The sequence below is a fragment of the Propithecus coquereli genome, unplaced genomic scaffold (genome assembly GCF_000956105.1).
Source record: "Propithecus coquereli isolate 6110/MARCELLA unplaced genomic scaffold, Pcoq_1.0 Scaffold19, whole genome shotgun sequence".
Lineage (NCBI taxonomy): Eukaryota > Metazoa > Chordata > Mammalia > Primates > Indriidae > Propithecus > Propithecus coquereli.
The window spans coordinates 9,274,486-9,295,622 of record NW_012143856.1 but is presented as its reverse complement, the minus strand read 5'-3'; the positions used below and the strand labels follow the sequence as shown (position 1 = coordinate 9,295,622).

Below are 21,137 nucleotides of genomic sequence, written 5' to 3'. Positions count from 1 at the left end.
CGGCCCCGAGGCTGGTGGCCCCGGAAACACCAACTCGCAGTCTCCACGGCTGAGGAGACGTGTAGGGGTTGGGTTCGGCCCTCGTGAACTCTCACACGGGACAACATGGCGCCGTCCACGCCGCTGTTGACAGGTGAGTTCTGAACAAGCAAGGGACTCTTGTTTCTTTAGAGCAGTTTCGTTTTCTGTCTTTGCCCTTGAGAACTTACTCGAGGAGGCTTGGAGTCTGATCCACCTTTTCTTGTGGCTTGCGAAGCCAGACTTTTTGGCTTTCTTGATATCGCGTGGCAATCGGAAGTGAAGCCTCCGCCCCTGGGCTCCAGTATTCCCCCTCCCTTTTACCCATCCGTCATTTTTCCCTGCCTCTTGGTCTTCTGCAGGAATAGAAGACGGGGGAGAAGAACAGAAAGTACTAGTTCAATTTGTGAACTCTGGGTCTGCAATACTGGTGCTACATGGGTCCCTGTGAAGTCATTTAGCTCTGTAATAAGAACAAAAGATAAGCATATCCTTTAGTCCTGTAGAATGACCACACACATTAAATACACCTGGACTTACGTAATTCTGAATTTCGTACTCCCTGCCTTAAAGAGGTTTGTAGGACTGAGTAAGAGTGGAGCTGTGGTAGTGCACATTTCAAATGATGAAGGTGTGGTTTGGGGGAGTAGTAGTGAGCATGATAGAAATATTCTAGCAACATTTGATACTGAAATGTCTATGAGCGTTTTAGTAGAGGACTCCTGAGATACTGAAGCTGAGGAGAGTTTGTAGTGTTGAAGAAGATAATAAAGTCAGTATTGGACAGTGCCGGGGAAGAAGACACTGGACTAGGGTATGCCTGGGAGTCCTTGTATATGAGTATCAAATAAGGAGAGGGGAGTTGGGAGGGAAAAGAAGACTTTGAATAAGTGGCAGTGACTACATAGGAGGAAAAAAGAAGTCATTACGAGAAAGGTCGTTTACAGTTCGAGGAAGGGGATCATTTTTCCCTGAGACTTGAAAGAAACCTGAAAAGTTTTTGCACTTTTTGCTATTCTACAATTTTAAGACCTTTGGTATTAAGCACCATGCCTACTCATATTCAGTCTATCTACTAGTTTATTCATCAATCATGTATCAATCGATGACTGTAATCTGCTAGATAATATGTTAGGCAAAAACTGTTTAAAAGGCATAGTTACATAATTACATACTTAAATGAATTTTTTCTCTAGATTCATGAAGGTAGCTTGTATGTTATTTACAATTTTTGAATACTAAATGCTTATTTGAGCTCTAATAAAAAATTATTATATTTTAAAATCTGATAAACTTTTCAAATGCTTGCAGTGGTTCTTCACTGCTTACAGGGTAAATTCTGTCCTGGGTAGCATAGCATAGGGAACCCTTTATAATCCTTGAATAGCTCTTGACACTCATTTATTTTCTTACCAACACATCTTATTTTGTGTTCCATCAATACTGACCTGCTTGTAAATCCCTTTGAATAACCTATTTCTTTGGCCTAGGAATATTCTGTTCGTCTTGTTGATTTGACAGATTTCTTTTCATTTGTTACAATTCGTATCAGACATCATTGTTCTGTGAAGCCTTTCCTCACTCTTGCTACTAGCAGTCACTCCACAGTCTATTTTTGTACCTCATGTATAATTGAAATTTTTTTTCACTTATGGGATAATTTTCTAGATGTTCAGTTTTTCTCCTCTGCTAGACTGTGAGCCCCTTGATGTCAGGGCAGGGTCTTATTCATCTCTGTCTTCTCAGTACCTAGTATAGTGCCTGGTAAACAGTAGGTACTCTAAATGTTTAACGGAGAAATAAATTAACAAAGGATAACTACTTTATAGTTAAATTAACCAAGGATGACTGTTTTCTTGCAGTGCTTAAAATCAAGGACTTTGTAAGAGCTTAAAGGTTACCTATTCAGTCTACCCCTCATATTCTTAGAGATACTGAGAGATTGTGTGGTCAGATTCACCCTGCAAATTGGCAAGGTTGGGATTATATGTATTCAGATCATTCAACTCCATGATCCATTTTTCTTTCACTAGAATACACTGCTTAATTTTTTAAATGTTCTTAGTGTAGATATTTCACTCAACAATAGATTATTTTACTTCCATAGTGTTTTGTTAAACATGGACTGATGGGATTTTAGAGTTGTGAATAATTTGGAAATCATCCAGTAAATTTTATTAGTCATGGCTCTTAATTAGAAATGACAAAAAAACCAAAGCAGATGAAAAGAGTTGTTTTTTTTTTTTTTTTAAACTCATGTACCCTAAAAGCTCCAGTACTGCCATATGCAGGTACTCACATGCTTCAGAAATCTGTTTTTCTTCATCCCTAGATCCTTGCTTTCTTCTAGATTAAATTCATTATCAGTCTAACATTCAACCAGCCCAGTAGTTCTAAAGGAAAGAGCATTATTTTTTGCCAGTAGTCTCAGCAAAAGTCTCAAGGCTAGCTGTGACTTTGCTTGGTTCCTGTTCATCTTTGCATCAGCCAACTTTTAGTCAGATGGTCAGGACCAAATTATATTTTAACTACTAGATAGTTCACAAAAGATTAATGTCTCCTAAAGAAAAGGGGCTAGATGCTAGGCACGTAAAACAACAATGTCCATTACGTGAAATTCATGTTCACTAATCAGCTTTCCTAGTTGAGGTCATTGAGAGAATCTATTCAAAATTGAGACATTTTCCTAAACTGATATGTAGTTCAGGAAATGTAAGGTTTGGGGAAAGTATCATATTTTAAAGATTACTATATCGCTGACATGGGACCCTGGTTTGTGACACCCCAGTGTTTTTCTCATTCTAACTCAAACCTGGAGCAATAAATAGTATATGAGTCTCTAGAAAGACTAGTAAGTTTAGAAAAGATACTATGTAATACAACTTCAGTTATTATTTTTAAACAGTTACTATGTGAAACTCTGGCATTTATTTGTTGTTGTAATGAAAGGAATTGTTTGCATTCTAGTTTTTTCTAATAGAACATATTACTCATACCCTTTGATTAAAGGAGGAAATAATTAAAAATAAGGAATCACACCAAGTCTGAAGACACTGTATTAAGCTAACTATACATTATATTCACCGTTTCACATTCAGACATTTCTAATTAAAATGGATTCCTCATTAAAAAGTTATTTGTAGAACAAATTTGTTTGTGTATTGAAAAGAGTTTGTTTTTAGTCCATATTTATTTTTGTTTTTATTAACTTGCAGAACACTTTATGTTTTGTTATAGACCTGATTTTGTTTCTCCTAATAAACTTTGTTTATAATTTATTCAGATTTGAGGCAGCATGTTCGGCGGTCCTGTGAATCTGTCTCTTGCTTCAACAGCGTTCGAATGGAACAGACCAAACACTTTTTAAAAAAAAAAAAAAAGGAAAAAAAAACATGTTTGTATGAGGAAGCTGTATAAAACTGATTAAATCTAGTAAAGTATCTTAGAGGTGCAAAATGTGTTGCAGCACTTTATCCTAGTTAGGCTTCTCTATAGGGAGGTATGGAATAAAATATTTGTTTTAAATAGTGATTTATATTTATGAACAAAACTGTAATGACCCAATATGATTTTTGTTATGAATTCAATTGGTAATCACTTCAATTGATATCCTAAGACAGACATATCTATCATAAAGTATCATGTACAAAGAAGGTTGTCTAGTTTAATGGAGGGAGGACCATCAATATTGTCAGCCTTCATAGTAGCTTTGATATATATTTTTGTCTCTTGAAATGTTTTTACCTTAGTACAAAATCTTAGTCTATTCAGTATTTGATTATAACTCTGTACTTTTGTCCAGTATTCCCAAGTAAAACCCAGTGTTGAAAACTTAAACTTGCAATTGGTTTAATTTCTTGTTAAATTGTGAACAAAACATTACCAAAAATGATTTTTAAAAGCTTTTCATTTTGATATAATTTAAGACTCACAGAAGTTGCAAAAGCAGTAAAGAGAGTTTTGTGTACTTTTCACCCAATTTTCTCAAATGATAACATCTTATATAAATGTATATTATCAAAAACAGGAAATTGACACTGGTACAATAGTATTTACTGAACTGCCGTCCTTATTCAGATTTTACCTGTGTCTCTTTGTGTGTGTGTGAGAGAGAGAGAGAGAGAGAGAGAGAGAGAATGTAACAAAAATACTAAGAAATTTTATCACATGTATCGATTCATGCAACTACTGCTATTAGAATATAGAACTCTATCCACCAAAAAACTTCTGTGCAACCCTTCTATGTAATTAGATCTTTCTTCCAGCTCTACCTTTTATAATCACTCTGTCTGGTATCATGATAATTTTGTCATTTCAAGAATATTATGTAAATGGAATTATTGAAAATGTAACCTTTGGATTTTGTTTTTAAAAGTTTTCTTTATTTCAAATGTGAACATGTACATGTTGAAAAGCAGTTGATTAATTTGACTCAAGATTTTCCTTCTCCAGAAACATACTAAAACCAGGAATTAGAGGCCACAGGAGACTTGGATGTTACTTGAGCAAGAAAGATATGACAATTTTCACACTGACTTTTCTGTTGCCTTCTGAAATTTTGGGTTATTAGGCTGGGCACAGTGGCTCATGCCTGTAGTCTCAGCATTTCGAGGGGCTGATGTGGGAGGACTGCTTGAGGCCAGAAATTCAAGTTCAAGTTCTGACCAACATAGCAAAGTCCCATCTCTACAAAAATGTTTTAAAAAATTAGCCAGACATGGTGGTACACACCTGTAGTCCCAGCTACTTGGGAGGCTGAGGCAGGAGGATCACTTAAGTCCAGGAATTTGAGGCAGCAGCGAGCTGTGATCATTGCCACTGCACCCCAGGCTGAGTGACAAGACAAGACCCCGTTTCAAAAGGAAAAAGATTTAGGGTGAATATGTGTGTGAAAAAGTGCGGGTTAAATGGATTTTCTTCCCCCATTCCTTTGGGGTCTTCTACCTGTTTTAGTTTGGGAAATAGATAAGAAATACAAATTGTAGAAAAGAAAAACCTTCTACTGGTTGCCCTGGATACCATGAAAGTTCTCACTACTGTAGCCAAAAAGGCTACTTACTTTCATGGATTCTGGGGTACAGCTGCCAGTTAAGTAATGTACAAAAACTTTGAGTTTTCCCCAAGTAAACATAATGGTTGGTAATAACAGCAAAATCAAATATGGAGGACCAAGGCTACTAGTTAAAAGTTTCAGGAGAACACAGGAAGCTGAGATGAGCTGGGTAAAAGCTTTTTTCTTTTTCTTCTTTGCCAGTCAGTTTAGGCGTATGTTCTTGCAGCCAGCAGTTAAGGTAACAGAAGATGGTTTGATTTCATCAACCTTTTCTACTTATACTGCAGTTTCGTTGGGACTATATTAACAATGTGCCGTTTTGCTATCCTAGACCTGTGTGTGAATTCTAAAAGAGAGCTCTTAATCTTAAGTGTGTTTACTTGCAGCAACAGCTTGTGGGAGGGTCCTCATGGTGACAGCCTTTTATGTAATGTAGGAATAAAATGTAATCTGATAATTATGAACTCCCTCACTTGAGAAATTCATTTTTGATTAATCCCTCAAATGTTTGTTAAAATCTTAATTATAGTATTAAGAGAAAATGGCCTTTTCTAAATTGTGTGTCATACTTCATATTACAATACATTATTAATTTGGTAATCAGAAATGGCACTACTTTGCCTGTATGGTAAGAGAATTTTAGTGCTAAGAATTAAACTTTATAGTATTTAAATCTAGGAGAACATTTTCTGGCACAAGATGTTTTATAAATGTCATTAGAGATTTTTAGAATGGATTATCTTCAGTGTTTCATTCCAGCTGTAGCAATAGGCTGAGCTTCTTTGAAATCACTATCTTGAGTATAGCGATGGATTCTTTTTTTCCTTTTTCTTTTTTTTCCTTTAATCTCTAATGCCTAGCACATAATAGAGCTATGCAGAGGCTAGATCATGTAGAGCCTTGTAGGCCATTGATCTAAGGAGTTTGGGTTTTGATATAGGCAGAGTACTTTGCTAGGCTCCATTCTGTTTACAGGCAAACTGTCCCCATGGGCAACTGTTTTCCCAAGTGTTTTGCATATGAGAAAACATGGCATCCATCTATATACTTGTGGATGTCTAGCAAGAAGCTCATTCAATTATGTGTGTTTACCTATTTATTTTCCATCTCTCCACTAGAGGGAGGCTCCATTAGGACCTAGGTTTCATCTTGCTCTTTAATGGTTCTTTTACTTTTGTTCTAACTTTAGATTATTTACTTTGAGATCATAGAATACCTGGAATTTGAGCTAGTTAATTCTCAGGTAGAACATCAGTGTTTTGAGAACTGTCTCTTGACAGTTTTTGAGAAGGGAAAGGAAATAGAGATCAGAGTTGGAGCACCCAGATAGGGTGGCCCCTATTTACCAACTTTGCTGCTTTCCCAATAACCAGGAGAAGGGTGGGAGATTTGTGAATAACTGGCAGAAAACGAAGCAGGTGTAATGGTAGCCAGGACCCTTAGTAAAACGTTTTCATCTCTTCAGCCCTTATACTGTTGCTGCTAGTAAGAAGTCTAACTAATGAAGCCCGGTGTGGTAGCACATGCCTATAGTCCTAGAGACTTTGGAGGCTGAGACAGGAGGATCTCTTGAGCCCAGGAGTTCAAGACCAGCCTGGACAACATAATGAGACCCCCATCTCTAAAAAATAAAAAATAAAAAAATTCTGCGTGATGAAATAGCAACTCATCATCAATTTTTTAAGTTTTGTTAGTTTTCTCACCTATGTATTACATACTCGTTCCTTACTTTCCATCTCCACTGCCCAACCCCAGTTCAAGTTTCCATAATCTCTCTTATGAGAGTACTGTGGAAGCATCTTGAATAGTTTCTCCACATCCACACTTAATAATCCCTTCCAGTTCATTGTCTGCACTGTACCAGATTGACTTTTTCAAAATGCAGATCTTGCTTTTTAACAATCTGCCTAAAATGCTAGAGGATTTCCACCATTCTTAGGAAACAGACCAACATGGCTTAACGTAGGCCTCAATATCCTTGTTGTTATGAGCCTTATTTTCTTTTCCAGCTTCATTTTCTTCCAGTCACACAGGCCTTTTTTCCATTCTTCTGATGCTCTGTGGTTTCTCTTACCATGCAGTTTTTGCACTCATTACTGTTCTCTTGTTAGCTGCAATTCATTCTTTTTAGATCTCAATGTACAAATCACTTACTCAAGGGCACTTTCCCTAACTTTCTATTTTTAGGTCAAAATTCTCTGTTTTACACTCTTTGGTACCATATATCTTTGTAGCACTAAACACAGTTATAGAATTCCATATATTTGGAATTATATTGCATTACTGTCTGCTACGTTCAATGAAGTCAGAGACAAGCCTGATTTTCCTTCCTGTTTTATCTCCAGTGCTCAACATAGGACTTAGGAGGTAGGGGTTTTTTTGTTTTTTTGATTTTTTTAATCCAGTAAGTATTTGTTAAATAAATGAGTCCATTTATTTGGGTCAGCTTTAGAAGTATCTAATTCAGCCATTTAAAAAGTATAGTCTAGTTCTATAGATATTTTACTTAGTCTTGAACTTTGTTTTCACTTATTTTTCAGGATATTACTGTCATTGGGAGCTTAATAAATGAGTGTCTTATTCCACTTGTTCTTTTAGTTGGAGAAATAGTAAATATATTAATAATGCCTTACATTTCCAAGAGCTATAAATATATACTATATATTATTTTATGTAAAGCATACAACTATCTTGTGTTCTAAGAGTTCCATTTTATAGATTAGGGCACAGATTCAGAGGTAGTGATGTATCTAAGGTTCCACGGCGAGTTAGAAACCCAGGTCTGCCTCTGGGTTCATGTCCTTTCTCCTGTACCATGCTGCCTTTCTTTCACTGGTGACAGTTAAAGTTTTGAGTTTATACTTGTAAAATTTATGTTTGTTTCTCAGCAATTATTTGATTTTATATACTAGGGTAAGAAAGTATGCCCTTTTAATGCTAACATTGTGTAGTTCAGTGAAATATTTAATGATTTTGTTAATGTTTTGACTAAAGCTTTTAAAAAAACACTTGTGATAACTGAATCTTTATTAACAAAGTAATGATGGTTCTTTCCATTTTATTTCTTCAGTCCGAGGATCAGAAGGACTATACATGGTAAATGGACCACCACATTTTACAGAAAGCACAGTGTTTCCGAGGTATGGTTTATTTTGTTAAGTGGTATTGTAGGGAACATGCAGAATATTCTAAACTGTTTTTGTTTTGGGTATATTTTGAACAAGAAAGAAAAAGATAAACTAATTTCTTGGAACATACTGTATAATATTAACAGAACATGAAAAGAATACATATTCTCTATCAAGGACAATGATCTTCAGATTTGAAAATAACTTACACCTATTTAAAAGGTGGGAAACAATACTAAGAAAAAGTAGACACTAGATAATTGAGTTCAAGCCTTTAGTTTATAATAGTTTTATCTTACGGAGTGAGAAAAAGGTACAAATTTTATAGCCAAACCACGGCCAGTAATCTTTGTGAAATCAGAGAATGAAAAGGGTATAAGAAAAGAAAGAAATATGGCTTTATGTGCATAATATAGAGCTAGCTAGATATATTTTTCCCAAAAAGAAATAACCAAAGAAGTAAACCGAAAACTAGTAAAAATCCTTACAGATGGGGGAGAGAGAGTTAACAAGATTGAGGGGATCTGTCCATGAATGAACTTAAGTATATATAGTTAAGTATAGTTAATGAACTTAAGTATATATAGTTTTGACTTTGGACCATGTAATTGTTTTAAGTTAAAAAATAAAAATAATTAAAATAGGAAACTGAAACAAGTAATCCTAGCTTTATATCAGGTTGGTGGCATAACATATAAAGACTTGTAAAATTCTTGTAAAAGCATCCAGTTTTATTGTTAACTGAAAATTGATATTGTCATTTGTCTCTATTATAGGATAAAGTAAATAAGTAATTATATTAACATCATTAAGAATCAAGATTTTTCAGCATAAGAGTAAGAAAGTAAACTTTCCCGTATCAATATGAATTCGTGATTTCTTTTCCATAAAAACATTTGTATTTCCTATTTCTGTCTACTGAAAAGGCCTGGAAACAGTGATGACCCAGTAGCAATGAATACCCCTGCGTCACAGATTGTGGCCTCTATCATTCCTCACTAAAAGAAACTAATTCCTTGGAGAATTGGTCAACTCTAGATCTAGGACAGAAAATGTACATGTGGAGTTAGGGATATTTTGTACCAGGAAACAAGGAAGCTATAAAATACTTAATGGGGTTTTATTAAAAGGTTACAGGAGTCAATTTGAAGGGAGTTCACACCAACCTAAGATGGGACACTTTGAGCATTAAGAATTGTAACTAAAAGGATAAAGCATGTCAAATGTATAAATGCTCAAAAACAAAACAAAACAAAAAAACCTTTCCTCCAAACCTTATTCGTCAGCATTGATGGTTTATGGAATCCTTGCTCATTACTTTGAAAATTGATAAATAAAGAGGAGGAATCAAGTATATATCTTGTTTTCCCCATACAAACTGTCTTTCAGAGTAACCAAATAGTTGATGAGGAAAATATTTTTATTGAAGAATTCCAGTTAATAAATGTAGGACCGATGGGATTAGATAGTCACCATTTTATAAACCTAAAGAAATCATGGATCTAGGCCAGTGGTTCTTAAACTTTACCAAGAATCATCTGAAAAGTTTGTTAAAACACAGATTGCAACTCCCTCCCCAAATTTTCTGATTCATTAGATAAGCGATGGGGCCAAATAATTTGCATTTTTAACAAATTCCTTAGTGATGCTGATGCTGCAAGACCAGGGTCCCCACTTTAAGAACTGCTGATCTAGGCAGATGATCATCAAAGATCCTGAAACCATTACATGAACCGTTGATGACTGTTGATGGGGAACTTTATAATCAGGCTGACATCATCTGTATCTATTGACCAATCTTTATTAGGCCGAGTTCTCTAGAACCTTGCTATGGGAAGTATGGGCCCCAAACCAGCCACATTGACATCACCTGTGAGCCAGTACTGAAATGCATCTCAGGCCCTACCCAACTTACTGACTCAGAATCTGTATTTTAACCAGGTCCTGACGTGATTTTTATGTACATTCATGTTTTAGAAGCACTGCTCTAGAAAACAGAGTTTGTGGCAAAGTTATGTACTACACTTGATTGGGGTGTGTAGTCCCAAGATAGCGGGAGTGAGGGGGAAAAGAAAGTGAGGCAGGGAAGGAGTAAAAGCAAATATAATGGGGATGCACTGAGCTGACCACAGATCTACAAAATATAGCTGAGTTGCTTGGTCATGTGTGCAGATTTTCTCCAGAGAGGCTGTGTGGAACCATTGAACCTGAAAACCAACCCGTTGTGGGGAGGAAGGATAAGACATTTATCTGAAGCCAGAGCTTTTTATCCTGTTTGGGTTCAATCTGAGTGATGGAGCTGCTCTCCCATGCAGTGGGCATGATGGAAACCATGCTAAAGTGTGGCTCTTACTCCTAGAGAGTCTGAGACAACCAGTGGCATTAGATGAGGTGGCCAGTTCTCTTCATTGAATAGTCGAGGTTTGACAGCAGGAAGGATTAAATGTATCCAAGAAGGCACTTGACTGAATCTAGTACAATCTCAGTAGAACTAAGAGTAGAACTAAGAAATATTGTGTGCTTCCTGGTAAGTTGCAGTAGGAATGTATGTGGTACTTATCTTCTATGAAGGCTAAAAATTTTTTGAAAAAACTCTGAATTTAATCAGTCTTTTAGATGAGTGGTTCTCAAATTTGGCTGCATGCTAGAATGACCTGAGGAGCTTTTAAACCTGGATATTCAATCCAGATACTGGCTATTAGATGATAGTAAGGAGTTCATTTCATGAGATGAAGTGGCATGGTGGTGATTATGTTTTTTTTAAAAATTCTCATCAGTTAGAGATGCATACTAAATTATAGAATAAATGATAATGACATCTGGGTTTTGCTTTAAAATATTATGGCATTAAAAATAACAGAGAATAGGTAAAATTGGCTTTGAGTTAATAGTCGTTTAAGCTTGATGACGGGCACATGGGTGGATTATCATACTTTTTCTCTATTTTTGTGTATATTTGAAATTTTTCATTTAAAAAAATTGTATCAAAATGAAACAGACAAAATTTCTCAATTTCCAAGATGGGAAAGAAAATAATTGAATTCTGGATTCTATAGTCAAGCTTGCTTTCAATCCTAAACACAGTTCTAGAGTGATACACTGAAAAGACAGTGATCATTGAGATAAGGGGGTTGATTATTGGTGTCAGAATGAGCTTGCTAAGAACAAATTGTTTCAAGCTTATTTCCTTTCTGAGTAGAATTTCCAGACACATCAGAAAAATAGAACTGTAAACATGATCTTAGGAAAATATCTGAGAAATCAAGTCTTTAGGTTGGACAATGATGACACAATTGTCATTGGTTAAGGACAGTGAAGTCAGCTGATTAATGAGTTAGTTTTAGTTTGAAGGAAGGACCGTTGGTGAGCCACCGGATCTTGTTCAGAGCTCATTCAATATTCTTATAAATAATTTAGATCATAGTTTAGAAACGATGTTTTATAATCTACATATTACATAAATCTGTAAGGAATGACTAATGTTTTAAAAAGAGAAAATCAAGATTTAAGTGATCTCAGTAGGCTGGAATGATAGGCCAAAACCTGGGTGGAATTTAATAAGGATAATTATAAAATTCTGCCTTAAGGTTCAGAAATGAGTTGCATAAGGATAGGATGGGGAACATCTTGGTCATAGCTATTTATGTGAGAAAGAGGTAAAAAAAAATAGTTTCATTAACTATAAACTGATTATAAGCTACCATTGTGTGATTATAGAAGTGCAAATATTTCAGATGAATTAACGTAAAGATAATGTCCAGCTTAATAGGGAAGTATTGGTCAGTTCTCAGTGCATTTGTTATTATTTAGTATTTTGAATTATGTATCAGCCGTGAAGTTCTCATCTAATATTGTGATTATATTAATGGACATCCACATGTACACAGATATACATTTCTATTTGTGTTTTCATTATCACTGAGAGATATATTCATAGTGGCCATCTCCAGTTGAGAGATGCAGTACTTATGATTTTAATTACTTGTTAGAATATTGCCAAGCAGTCTGATTTCCACAGATCTGCTTTTGTACAGCATTCTGCATCAGCATTTATGTAATAGGAAGATCTCTTGTTGTTGTGCTTTCTATCTCTATACATGAGAAATTGATGGGAGGTCTACCTTTGTCCTTCAAATCCAGGGACATTCATTGGCCACATGAGGATATTCTATCTACCATTGTTTTGTTATGCAGGTTGTCTGAGGCATTCTCCACAAAGTCCCTGTTTTGAAATCCTGCAGCATTCTCAAGATTAGGGCTGATAGCTGGTAACTTTTACATTCAGTTACATTTGGGGGTTTCTACACAAACTTAAAATTCACTCAAAAGGGTTCTATTTCTTAAGATTCATCTGTTGGTATAAAATCAGTTTTCAGCTTACTTTACATGACTGTTAGCATTGCTTTTTAAGAGATAAAGTGTTTTGGCAGACTAAAGCATTTTGTAATTATTTTCTAAAATTTGTGTAAGTTCTTAGTTATTAAGAGATCATAGAGTTTATAATCAGATTTTTTGGAAAGTATTAATACTTACTCATTTAAACTTTTCTTTTTTTCCATTTTCAGGGAATCTGGGAAAAATTGCAAAGTCTATACCTTTAGTAAGGATGGGACCTTGTTTGCCTGGGGCAATGGAGAAAAGTTAGTGTTCATTTATATAACATTATATTTTATGTGTGTCATGAATATAAACATAACTGGCATTATTTGAATAACACGTATTTGAATGTCATTAATAAAGTCCATCTTTTATTGTCATGATGTGGTATCTCCAATGTTACAAAGAACACCTTCAAAGTTGTTTGTGGCATATCTGTGTATATGCCATGATTTGAGTTATCTAGTTACTTAGAATTAAAAATTAACATATGAAAAACACTGATTTAATACTGAAGAAGCTAAGTTGTTTTAAATAGTGCTCAAAGTTATTGGGTAGGATTTCTTAAGTTATGTACTAACGCTGAGAAAATAATTCTCTTTGCTTGTTTATTTTAGAGTTCCTACTTTTTATCTTTGCTGTTAAATTAGTAACAACTGTCTGTAGTTATTACTGTTAGTCTTGTTTATATGAAAGAATTTAGTATAACATTCTAAAAAATTATCAGATTATAAAATTAGTCTTGCAAAGAATAATAATTTTGGTTAAATGCTCATATTGTACTAAAAAAATCCAGTCTTTTTAATTTTCTAAGACTTACTACAGCATTTTATTTCACAGACCAAGAAAATACCCAAATATCTGTTGCTTGGTTTAAAATTACATTGTTTTTAACCACATATAATACTGCTGGGTTTTTTTAAAGAGAGAAAAGTATGAATTCGTTTGAAAAGTGCATTTTCTTTTCTTTTTGTTTTTCTTTTTTTTCCTTTGATCTTTTTCTAAAGTTCTGTCATCCTACCTTATGAAAAGTGCATTTTAAATGTTCTTGACAGTGGTACTTTAACTATTAAATAAGATTGGATTAAACACAGGATTTTTAAAACCTATCTGCTAAAGAGAATCTTTGTTAAATTAGGTGGTTCACCTTTTATGACTATAAGTAGCTGGCAGAATTAGCTTTTATAATTTAAAAAATTATTCATTTTTAATTTTTTTTTTAATTATTGAATCCAGGGGTCTTATCCACAGTGTTAACAGTTGTAATCTCAGCCTTAAAGATAGGATGTATTTCAAATTGTCTTATTTCTTTTGGCATAACCTGTCGTGGGTATTTAAGTTTTATTTTTTAAATCCATATTTTAGTTTATACTATTTGAGTAATGAGTCAATAGAAATTTTCTATCTAATAGGATATACCATACTTCTTTTCATTGTTACTTTTTTGAGGTATCCCTTATTCTTCTAGCTTAGAGTTTGTTGAATAAGCCTATTTTTACCTTGGCAATTATTGTTAATACTTCATATTTTCACTTAGCCTTCTGTTGGGTTCAACTCTAAATCTTTTTTAACGTGTCCCCATATGTTATGTCCATTATTTTAATAGGTATATTCTACACCAGTTTCTAGCATTTATTTCCTTAAAGTGCTGTGGCCACAATGGTACATATTGTTGTTCTAGGGTAAGAGAATCAGATACCGTGTATTGATTGTGGTCTTTGTTCAGTTTCTGGTTAAGTCAGAAACTTTAACTGATTCTTCCTTAAATATGTATTTTTTAATTAAAATAAACATCCTTCATTAAACTAAGAATTAAAGGTTATCAATGACAATAACAAAAAACAAGAAAGCTGCTTATAATTCTAAAATGTTATTTTTTAGTAAGTTGTGAAAAGTCATATATGAGTGTGCTTAAACAATATGCAAAAATCTTTCATTCCTAGTTACTGTTTATCCTAACCTTGTTATCTTCCTCAAACCTAAGTAGAACAAAGTTACTTTCAGCAATTTCTGGAATAAGATGGAGTTAATTGTTTGTTGTTGTTGTTGTTGTTACCCCAAAGAGTTTAGTGTAGTACGTAAAAGCAAGTCAGGCCTAAATGATTTCAAAGCTTGGCTCTGGCATTTATCAATATTATCATCTTGGGCAAATCATCAAATCATTTGATTTTTCTAAACCATTCAACAGAGATGATGACACTTTTATGGCCGTTGTGAGGATTAAATGAGAAAATGTGCATAAAGTAGGTAGGTCACTGCTTGGTACATAGAAAATATCCAAAAAATGAAACTGCTTTTATTATAGTCATTTTTGTCGTTATTGTACTACAGTAGGTCTTATAGTCCTATCTTTTGGAGGTTGCTTTTGAGATTTTAATAGACATCAAAAGCTTCCTTAATGATTTCCCTAGCTGATACAGCTTCTGTTTATTCAAATTTAAAAATATACTCTTGCTATTCTTTCTAGCACCTCTGCCTTCCCTTTCGTTTGATATACCTCAGCTTCTCTGTAGGTTAGCTTTGTGTTCACTCAAAGGCCTTGTCATATCCTTTTTAGCTGAAAGTGGAATCATCCATGTGTGTTTCTGCTAATTCTATTTTGTTTTCCAATACTAATCTTATATAGGGACCTTTTGGTAAAATGTATAATTTTTTTTAGTTAAGGTGTTTTCTGGAACTGAAAATTGATTTTCATGAAAAATGAGCACTTAAAGTGATCTGTATTTGAAAAGAGGTATGAATGTTTTGGTTAGTGCTGGCTATTATAAAACAATATTTCATTGCTGAAGTAATTTCTTTTGAAACCAGAGTAAATATTATCAATGTCACTAACAAGGGACTACTGCACTCCTTCGACCTCCCAAAGACAGTTTGCCTTGAATTCTCACCAAAAAACACTGTCCTGGCAACGTGGCAACCTTATACTAGTAAGTATTTTCCCATTGTAAAAATATTCTGACAGGACTAATTAAATTTAGTGGGGAAAAAAGAAAGTTTATAATCTTATAAGAAAGTAATTATTCTTTATGATAGTAAATAATGTTTGTGAATATGTATAATCAAGAATGAGTTTTATACTTTCCAAATACAATGCACTGAAAATAATTTAAAGATATATAGTAAGTTAGTGAAAAGATCCATTATGAGATAGAGGAAGAGAAAAAGCTCAAGGGAAAATTTACAAATTAACTGCTGGGTAGAGGAGATCTCTAAGATTAAGAATAATAATGACTTTTAAAATCAAAACAAATACTCATTGTAAGTGACAAGAAGTACAGTAGACATAACGTCTAAGGGGTGACAAAGAGTAGGAAACAGTATGTCATTCTGTAAATAATAATACATTCTATGAACATTTTATATAGCTGTGCTTCATCGAGTAATAAAATATTGGAAACTGGTATAGGGGCTTATTTTAAGAGACATTTTCTAATAATGATATTATTGAATAAGTAAGTGATAATAGGTCATTGTTGGGTTATAAATCTCCTAGGTTTTGTTCTTTCAACAGGCATGTACTCTAATGAATCTTATTTCTCCAAGTAAATAAAAGGGAAGTTGAGAATCATGAGTGGTTTTGTGTAACTTTGTATTATTTAATCCATTTGACAGTAATTTATGTCAAACTTAATAAATAAGAAATCTCCTAAGTATTCTTAAAATCTGTAGTAATTAACTCATTTCAGAGATGCTGGGTTTTTACTTAAACAGTTGTCATCATGGCTTTTGGAATGGATGATTAACTCTAATTAAGGCTAGAGAGAAAAGTTGATTTAAAGCAACTCTTTTACTTGATTTTTATAATCTCATTCAAATTTTTTGTAAGAATGAAATTATTGTTTTTATTGCAGCTTCTAAAGATGGCACAGCTGGGACACCCAACCTACAACTTTATGATGTGAAAACTGGGACATGTTTGAAATCTTTCATCCAGAAAAAAATGCAAAATTGGTAGGTACATGCTTTACTAATTTTTTACACACTATTTCAAATATCATCACTGTATACTATGTGTTTTTCTGGTATTGATTTTTAAAATAACTTACCAGACCAAAATCTAGATCTTTAAGGATTTTTTATGTAGGAATATAATAGAGTAAAAACCTGATCTTTCTTTTGTTTAGTATTTAAATGGAAAGGAACAATATTTTTTTATTACATATGCTGACTAAAACTATTAGTAACTGACTTGATATCATATTTATAATTACTTTTCCTTAAATAGTAAGCAATATCACAAACTTTAACATGTTAACATGATGTTACATTCTTTCTAAATTTTTTTTTTGTACTCTTTGTTTCTGACATAGGTGTCCATCCTGGTCAGAAGATGAAAATCTTTGTGCTCGAAATGTTAACAATGAAGTTCACTTCTTTGAAAACAACAATTTTAGTATGGAAAGATTTACGAAATAATTTACTATTTGCTGTAATTGTATATAGTTTTCATTAACTTTTATGGCATATAGGGTTCTTCTAAATGCTGTTAATTTATTAATCAGTGATTACTGTTATTTTCATATGCATAACTCTGTCTAAATCCAGTAAAAATCTGTAACACAAAGGTTTTCTTTTACAATAACTTTTTATTATCTGATAATTGCTGTTAAATTAATACATTTGAATACTTCTTCCTGAGTTTAATTGCTATTGAAATTCTGTGACACAAAAATTTTTAAATGTTTTATTGTGTAGAATTTTAAATACAATGTATCTACTTTTGACCATCCCAATGATCGTCAGCCTGTGACCAATCCTATTTCATCCAGACATCTATCCCGTTACATTTCTCTTACTAAGCTAAAGCAAATCCCAGACATCATATAATTTTATATAGAAGTTTAAATACTTCAGAATATATATATGTATATGTATATCTGAAGATTAGGGTCCTTAACTTTTTAAACTGCCACAATACCATTATCACAGATCATTAAATATTTAGTCAGTGTTCAAATTTCTAATAATTGCAAATGTTACAATTTTTTTAAAACTTAGGATCCAAATAAGGTATCTCACATTGTAGTTGATTGATACATCTTTTAAGTTTTTTTTAGTCTAGTTTCCAACTCTATCTCTTTTTTTCCCCCCTGGTAATTCTTTATTTAAGAAACAAGGTTATTTGTCTTACATATTTTCTCATGGTTCGAATTTTGCTTTTGTATCCCATGGTTAGAATAGGAATTGGTATGTCTGTTCACATGTACCAAAGATGGCATGCAGGCTGATTTTGTGCAGCATCCAATCAGCATAGCCATGCACTTCATTTTTCTGCATTTGACACTTACTCCTACCCCTGTTGTTTTTGGGTTATCTTGCTTTCTTGTTTTACTTGCCTCTTTGTGAGTATGCCAAATGTAGGAGATTCACCACTTTGGCCTTTGGCATGCTACTTTTGAGCAATCATTCATTTCTGAAACTGAACAAAGAATGAGTATTAGCTCTTGATCCCATTAACTAGGGTGGCAGTATTATTAATAGTATGAGTTCTGACTGCCTAGCATAGAGTAAGCACTTGATAAATAGCAGCCATTGTTATTATTGTTGTGATGATCATTATCATGTATCTATTTATCACATTAGTTACAGAATTTCCATATCCACATTCTATAGTAGTAAGTTTGCTCTCCCATCTAATGGGCTCTAAGACTACTTTATTTCAGAGGTTGAAAAGAAGAGAACTGACATTTATTGAAACCTACCATGTGCCTGGCACTGTGCTCTTAAAATCAATCCCTAGGAGTTGCCCAAGCAATGTGCTCTTAAAATCAATCCCCTTACTTGCCCAAGCTCACATAGCTATTAATACGAAATGACTGAGTAGGAATTGAAGCCTAAATCTGTTTTGGTCCTACTCCATGCATTTTCCACTGTGTTGCTCTGCCTCATCTATATCAGATTATAATGAGCAGTATCTGTGTGTAGTTATAGTAACCTTTTATATTGCATTCAGAGTTTAACATGTTCCTATTAGCTTCTGTCACCAATCTAACATTATTTGCTTTCTTTTTAGACACAATTACAAATAAGTTACATTTGCAAAAAATTAATGATTTTGTATTATCACCTGGACCCCAACCATGCAAGGTAATTGCTATCCTTTTATTTGTTTAGATGCAATATTTTTAAAACTTTTCCTAGTTTTTGTGACTGTAAAAACATGTCCGCCTCACTTTATATGCTTCCAGAAATTAAGTAATGATTTATGTCTGTGTATCCTAGGTGGCCGTCTATGTTCCAGGAAGTAAAGGTGCACCTTCATTTGTAAGATTATATCAATACCCCAACTTTGGTGGACCTCATGCAGCTTTAGCCAATAAAAGTTTCTTTAAGGCTGATAAAGTTACAATGCTGTGGAATAAAAAAGGTATGATATATATAGTTTATCCCTAATTTTGTTTATCAAGCGTTAATTTAGACTGTATTCCTATGTGTATAAAAAAAGAGTATTGATGCTTATGTAATTTGTGTTTTGAATATAATTAAAATTTTTTACTGTTACAGCTACTGCTGTGTTGGTAATAGCCAGTACAGAGGTTGACAAGACAGGAGCTTCCTACTACGGGGAACAAACACTGCACTACATTGCAACGAATGGAGAAAGTGCTGTAGTGCAATTACGTGAGTATTCCAGCAGTCCTGCTTTTGGTAAAAACAATGATAGTGAAAAATACTATGCCATAAAGATGATGTAATCTAAATTCTTAATCAAGTAGTAGAACTCAAATACTTTAATAACCTTTAAGATAAAATTCCTCTTAATTAAGAAACTTAAAATCATCTTCATACGTACCTTATTTTGACAGGATCCAATTAGTTAATTGAGTTATACCAGCACTTTAGTAGGGAAATTCCTGAGTGAGGTAATTCCATTGTGGCAGCTCTTTTAGGATTTATTTAACTAATTATGACACCAAGTTATCTAGTATGTTTAGTACTATCTTTAGAATTATTAATAATACCCAAGAATATTACCACTTCATTTGTTGTTTTGACAAGCTAAAACTTTCAAATAGTTATAAAATAATGGCAGCTTCCTAATTTTCTCATTTTGAATTGAACATTCATAAGTAGGATAACCTTCCCTACAAAAAACTCTATTCCCATTGAAGTCAGAAACAAAATAAGGATGGCTCCCCTTTTCATTATTAGTTTAATAACATTCTAAAATATCTAGCCAGTATAACTGATCAAAAGAAGTAAAATGTGCAACTTTGAAAGAAGGAAACTGAATCATCTCTGCTCATATAGATGAAGTCCATTATAAACAATAGCCACTTAAAAAATAATGAAAGGAAAGATTCCAAATACAGCAACAAAAATAAGAAATATGTAGGGCTGGGCTGGGCGCGTTGGCTCATACCTGTAATCCTAGCACTCTGGGAGGCTGAGGCAGGGGGATCACTTGAGCTTAGGAGTTTGAGACCAGCCTGAGCAAGAGCAAGACCCTGCCTCTACCAAAAATAGAAAAAACGAGCCAGATGTGGTGGCACACACCTGTAGTCCTAGCTACTTGGGAGGCTAAGGCAATAGGATCGCTTGAGCCCAGGAGTTTAAGGTTGCAGCAGGGGCGACAGAGCAAGATGCTGTTCCAGAAAAAGAAATATGTAGGGCCAATGGGAAGAAAACTTAAAAATTCTTCAGAGGAACAAACTATAACCTTTAATAATAAGAATTTTATGAAGATGTCATTTCTTTCCAAATTAATCTAAAAATTACACTTAAATGCCAATTTTTTTTTAATAGATAAATTGGTTCTAAAGTTGGTATTAGATAAGGAGTATGAAAGAATGTTTTGAAAATTTTTCAAAAGAAGAGTAGGACAGGGGGAGTTTTGTAATTCCTATACTGCCAGATGTTAAAATGTAAGGCAGTCATAATTAAGACAATTTGGTTCTGGCAAATTAATAGACTGGTAAATCAGTGGAACAGAACAGAGTCTAGAAACAGATTCATACTTTTGTAGGCATTAATATATAATAAAGTCAGTATTCGAATCAATGGAGAAAATATTGGTCATTTAATATATGGTTTGGGGATAACTGGCTAGCCATTTGAAACAAAAAGTTATTATCGCTACCTCTACACCAAAATAAATTCTGGTTGAGCCAAAAAATTATCCATAAGACTACAAAGGAACTAGAAGAAAACATGGGAGAATTTGTTTTCTAATGTTGGAGTAGAAAAAGACTTTCTAAATAAGACAGAAGTCATAAGGGGAAAAAATTATAAATTTGAACATATCAAAAGGACAGATTTCTACATTGGGAGAAGAAAAGAGGCTATAAATTAAGCAAAGCAAATGAAAAATTGGGGGAAATTTTTTTTTAAGCAGAAAAGGGATGAGTATGAGAAAAGGTAAATTTTCTTAAAATAGCAAGTAAACCGAGTAATTGACCAATAACTGGAGACAAATGGGCATGGGGCAGTAAAAATCAGTGTACAGAAAAATGAAATTACTCATATTAAAGTATGAGTATAAATTACTCATATTAAAGCTTAGCTAATAATTAAATAGAAATGAAAAAAAGATGGACTTATTTTAGTACAGAAGAAAAAAA

General features: G+C 33.6%; 1 protein-coding gene across 1 annotated transcript in view; it reads left to right on the top strand.

Annotated features, from left to right (window-relative positions):
- The first annotated feature begins 15 nt into the window (after positions 1–15).
- EIF2A (eukaryotic translation initiation factor 2A, 65kDa) overlaps positions 16–21,137 on the top strand; it is a 34,475-nt gene continuing 13,353 nt past the window's right edge. The window contains exons 1-9 of the mRNA XM_012642902.1: positions 16–133; positions 8,142–8,211; positions 12,765–12,839; positions 15,385–15,503; positions 16,428–16,527; positions 16,887–16,969; positions 18,590–18,663; positions 18,799–18,943; positions 19,081–19,197. Of these exons, the coding sequence (XP_012498356.1) occupies positions 106–133; positions 8,142–8,211; positions 12,765–12,839; positions 15,385–15,503; positions 16,428–16,527; positions 16,887–16,969; positions 18,590–18,663; positions 18,799–18,943; positions 19,081–19,197 (811 nt within the window). The 5' untranslated portion in view covers positions 16–105. The remainder of the gene's footprint in view (positions 134–8,141; positions 8,212–12,764; positions 12,840–15,384; positions 15,504–16,427; positions 16,528–16,886; positions 16,970–18,589; positions 18,664–18,798; positions 18,944–19,080; positions 19,198–21,137) is intronic.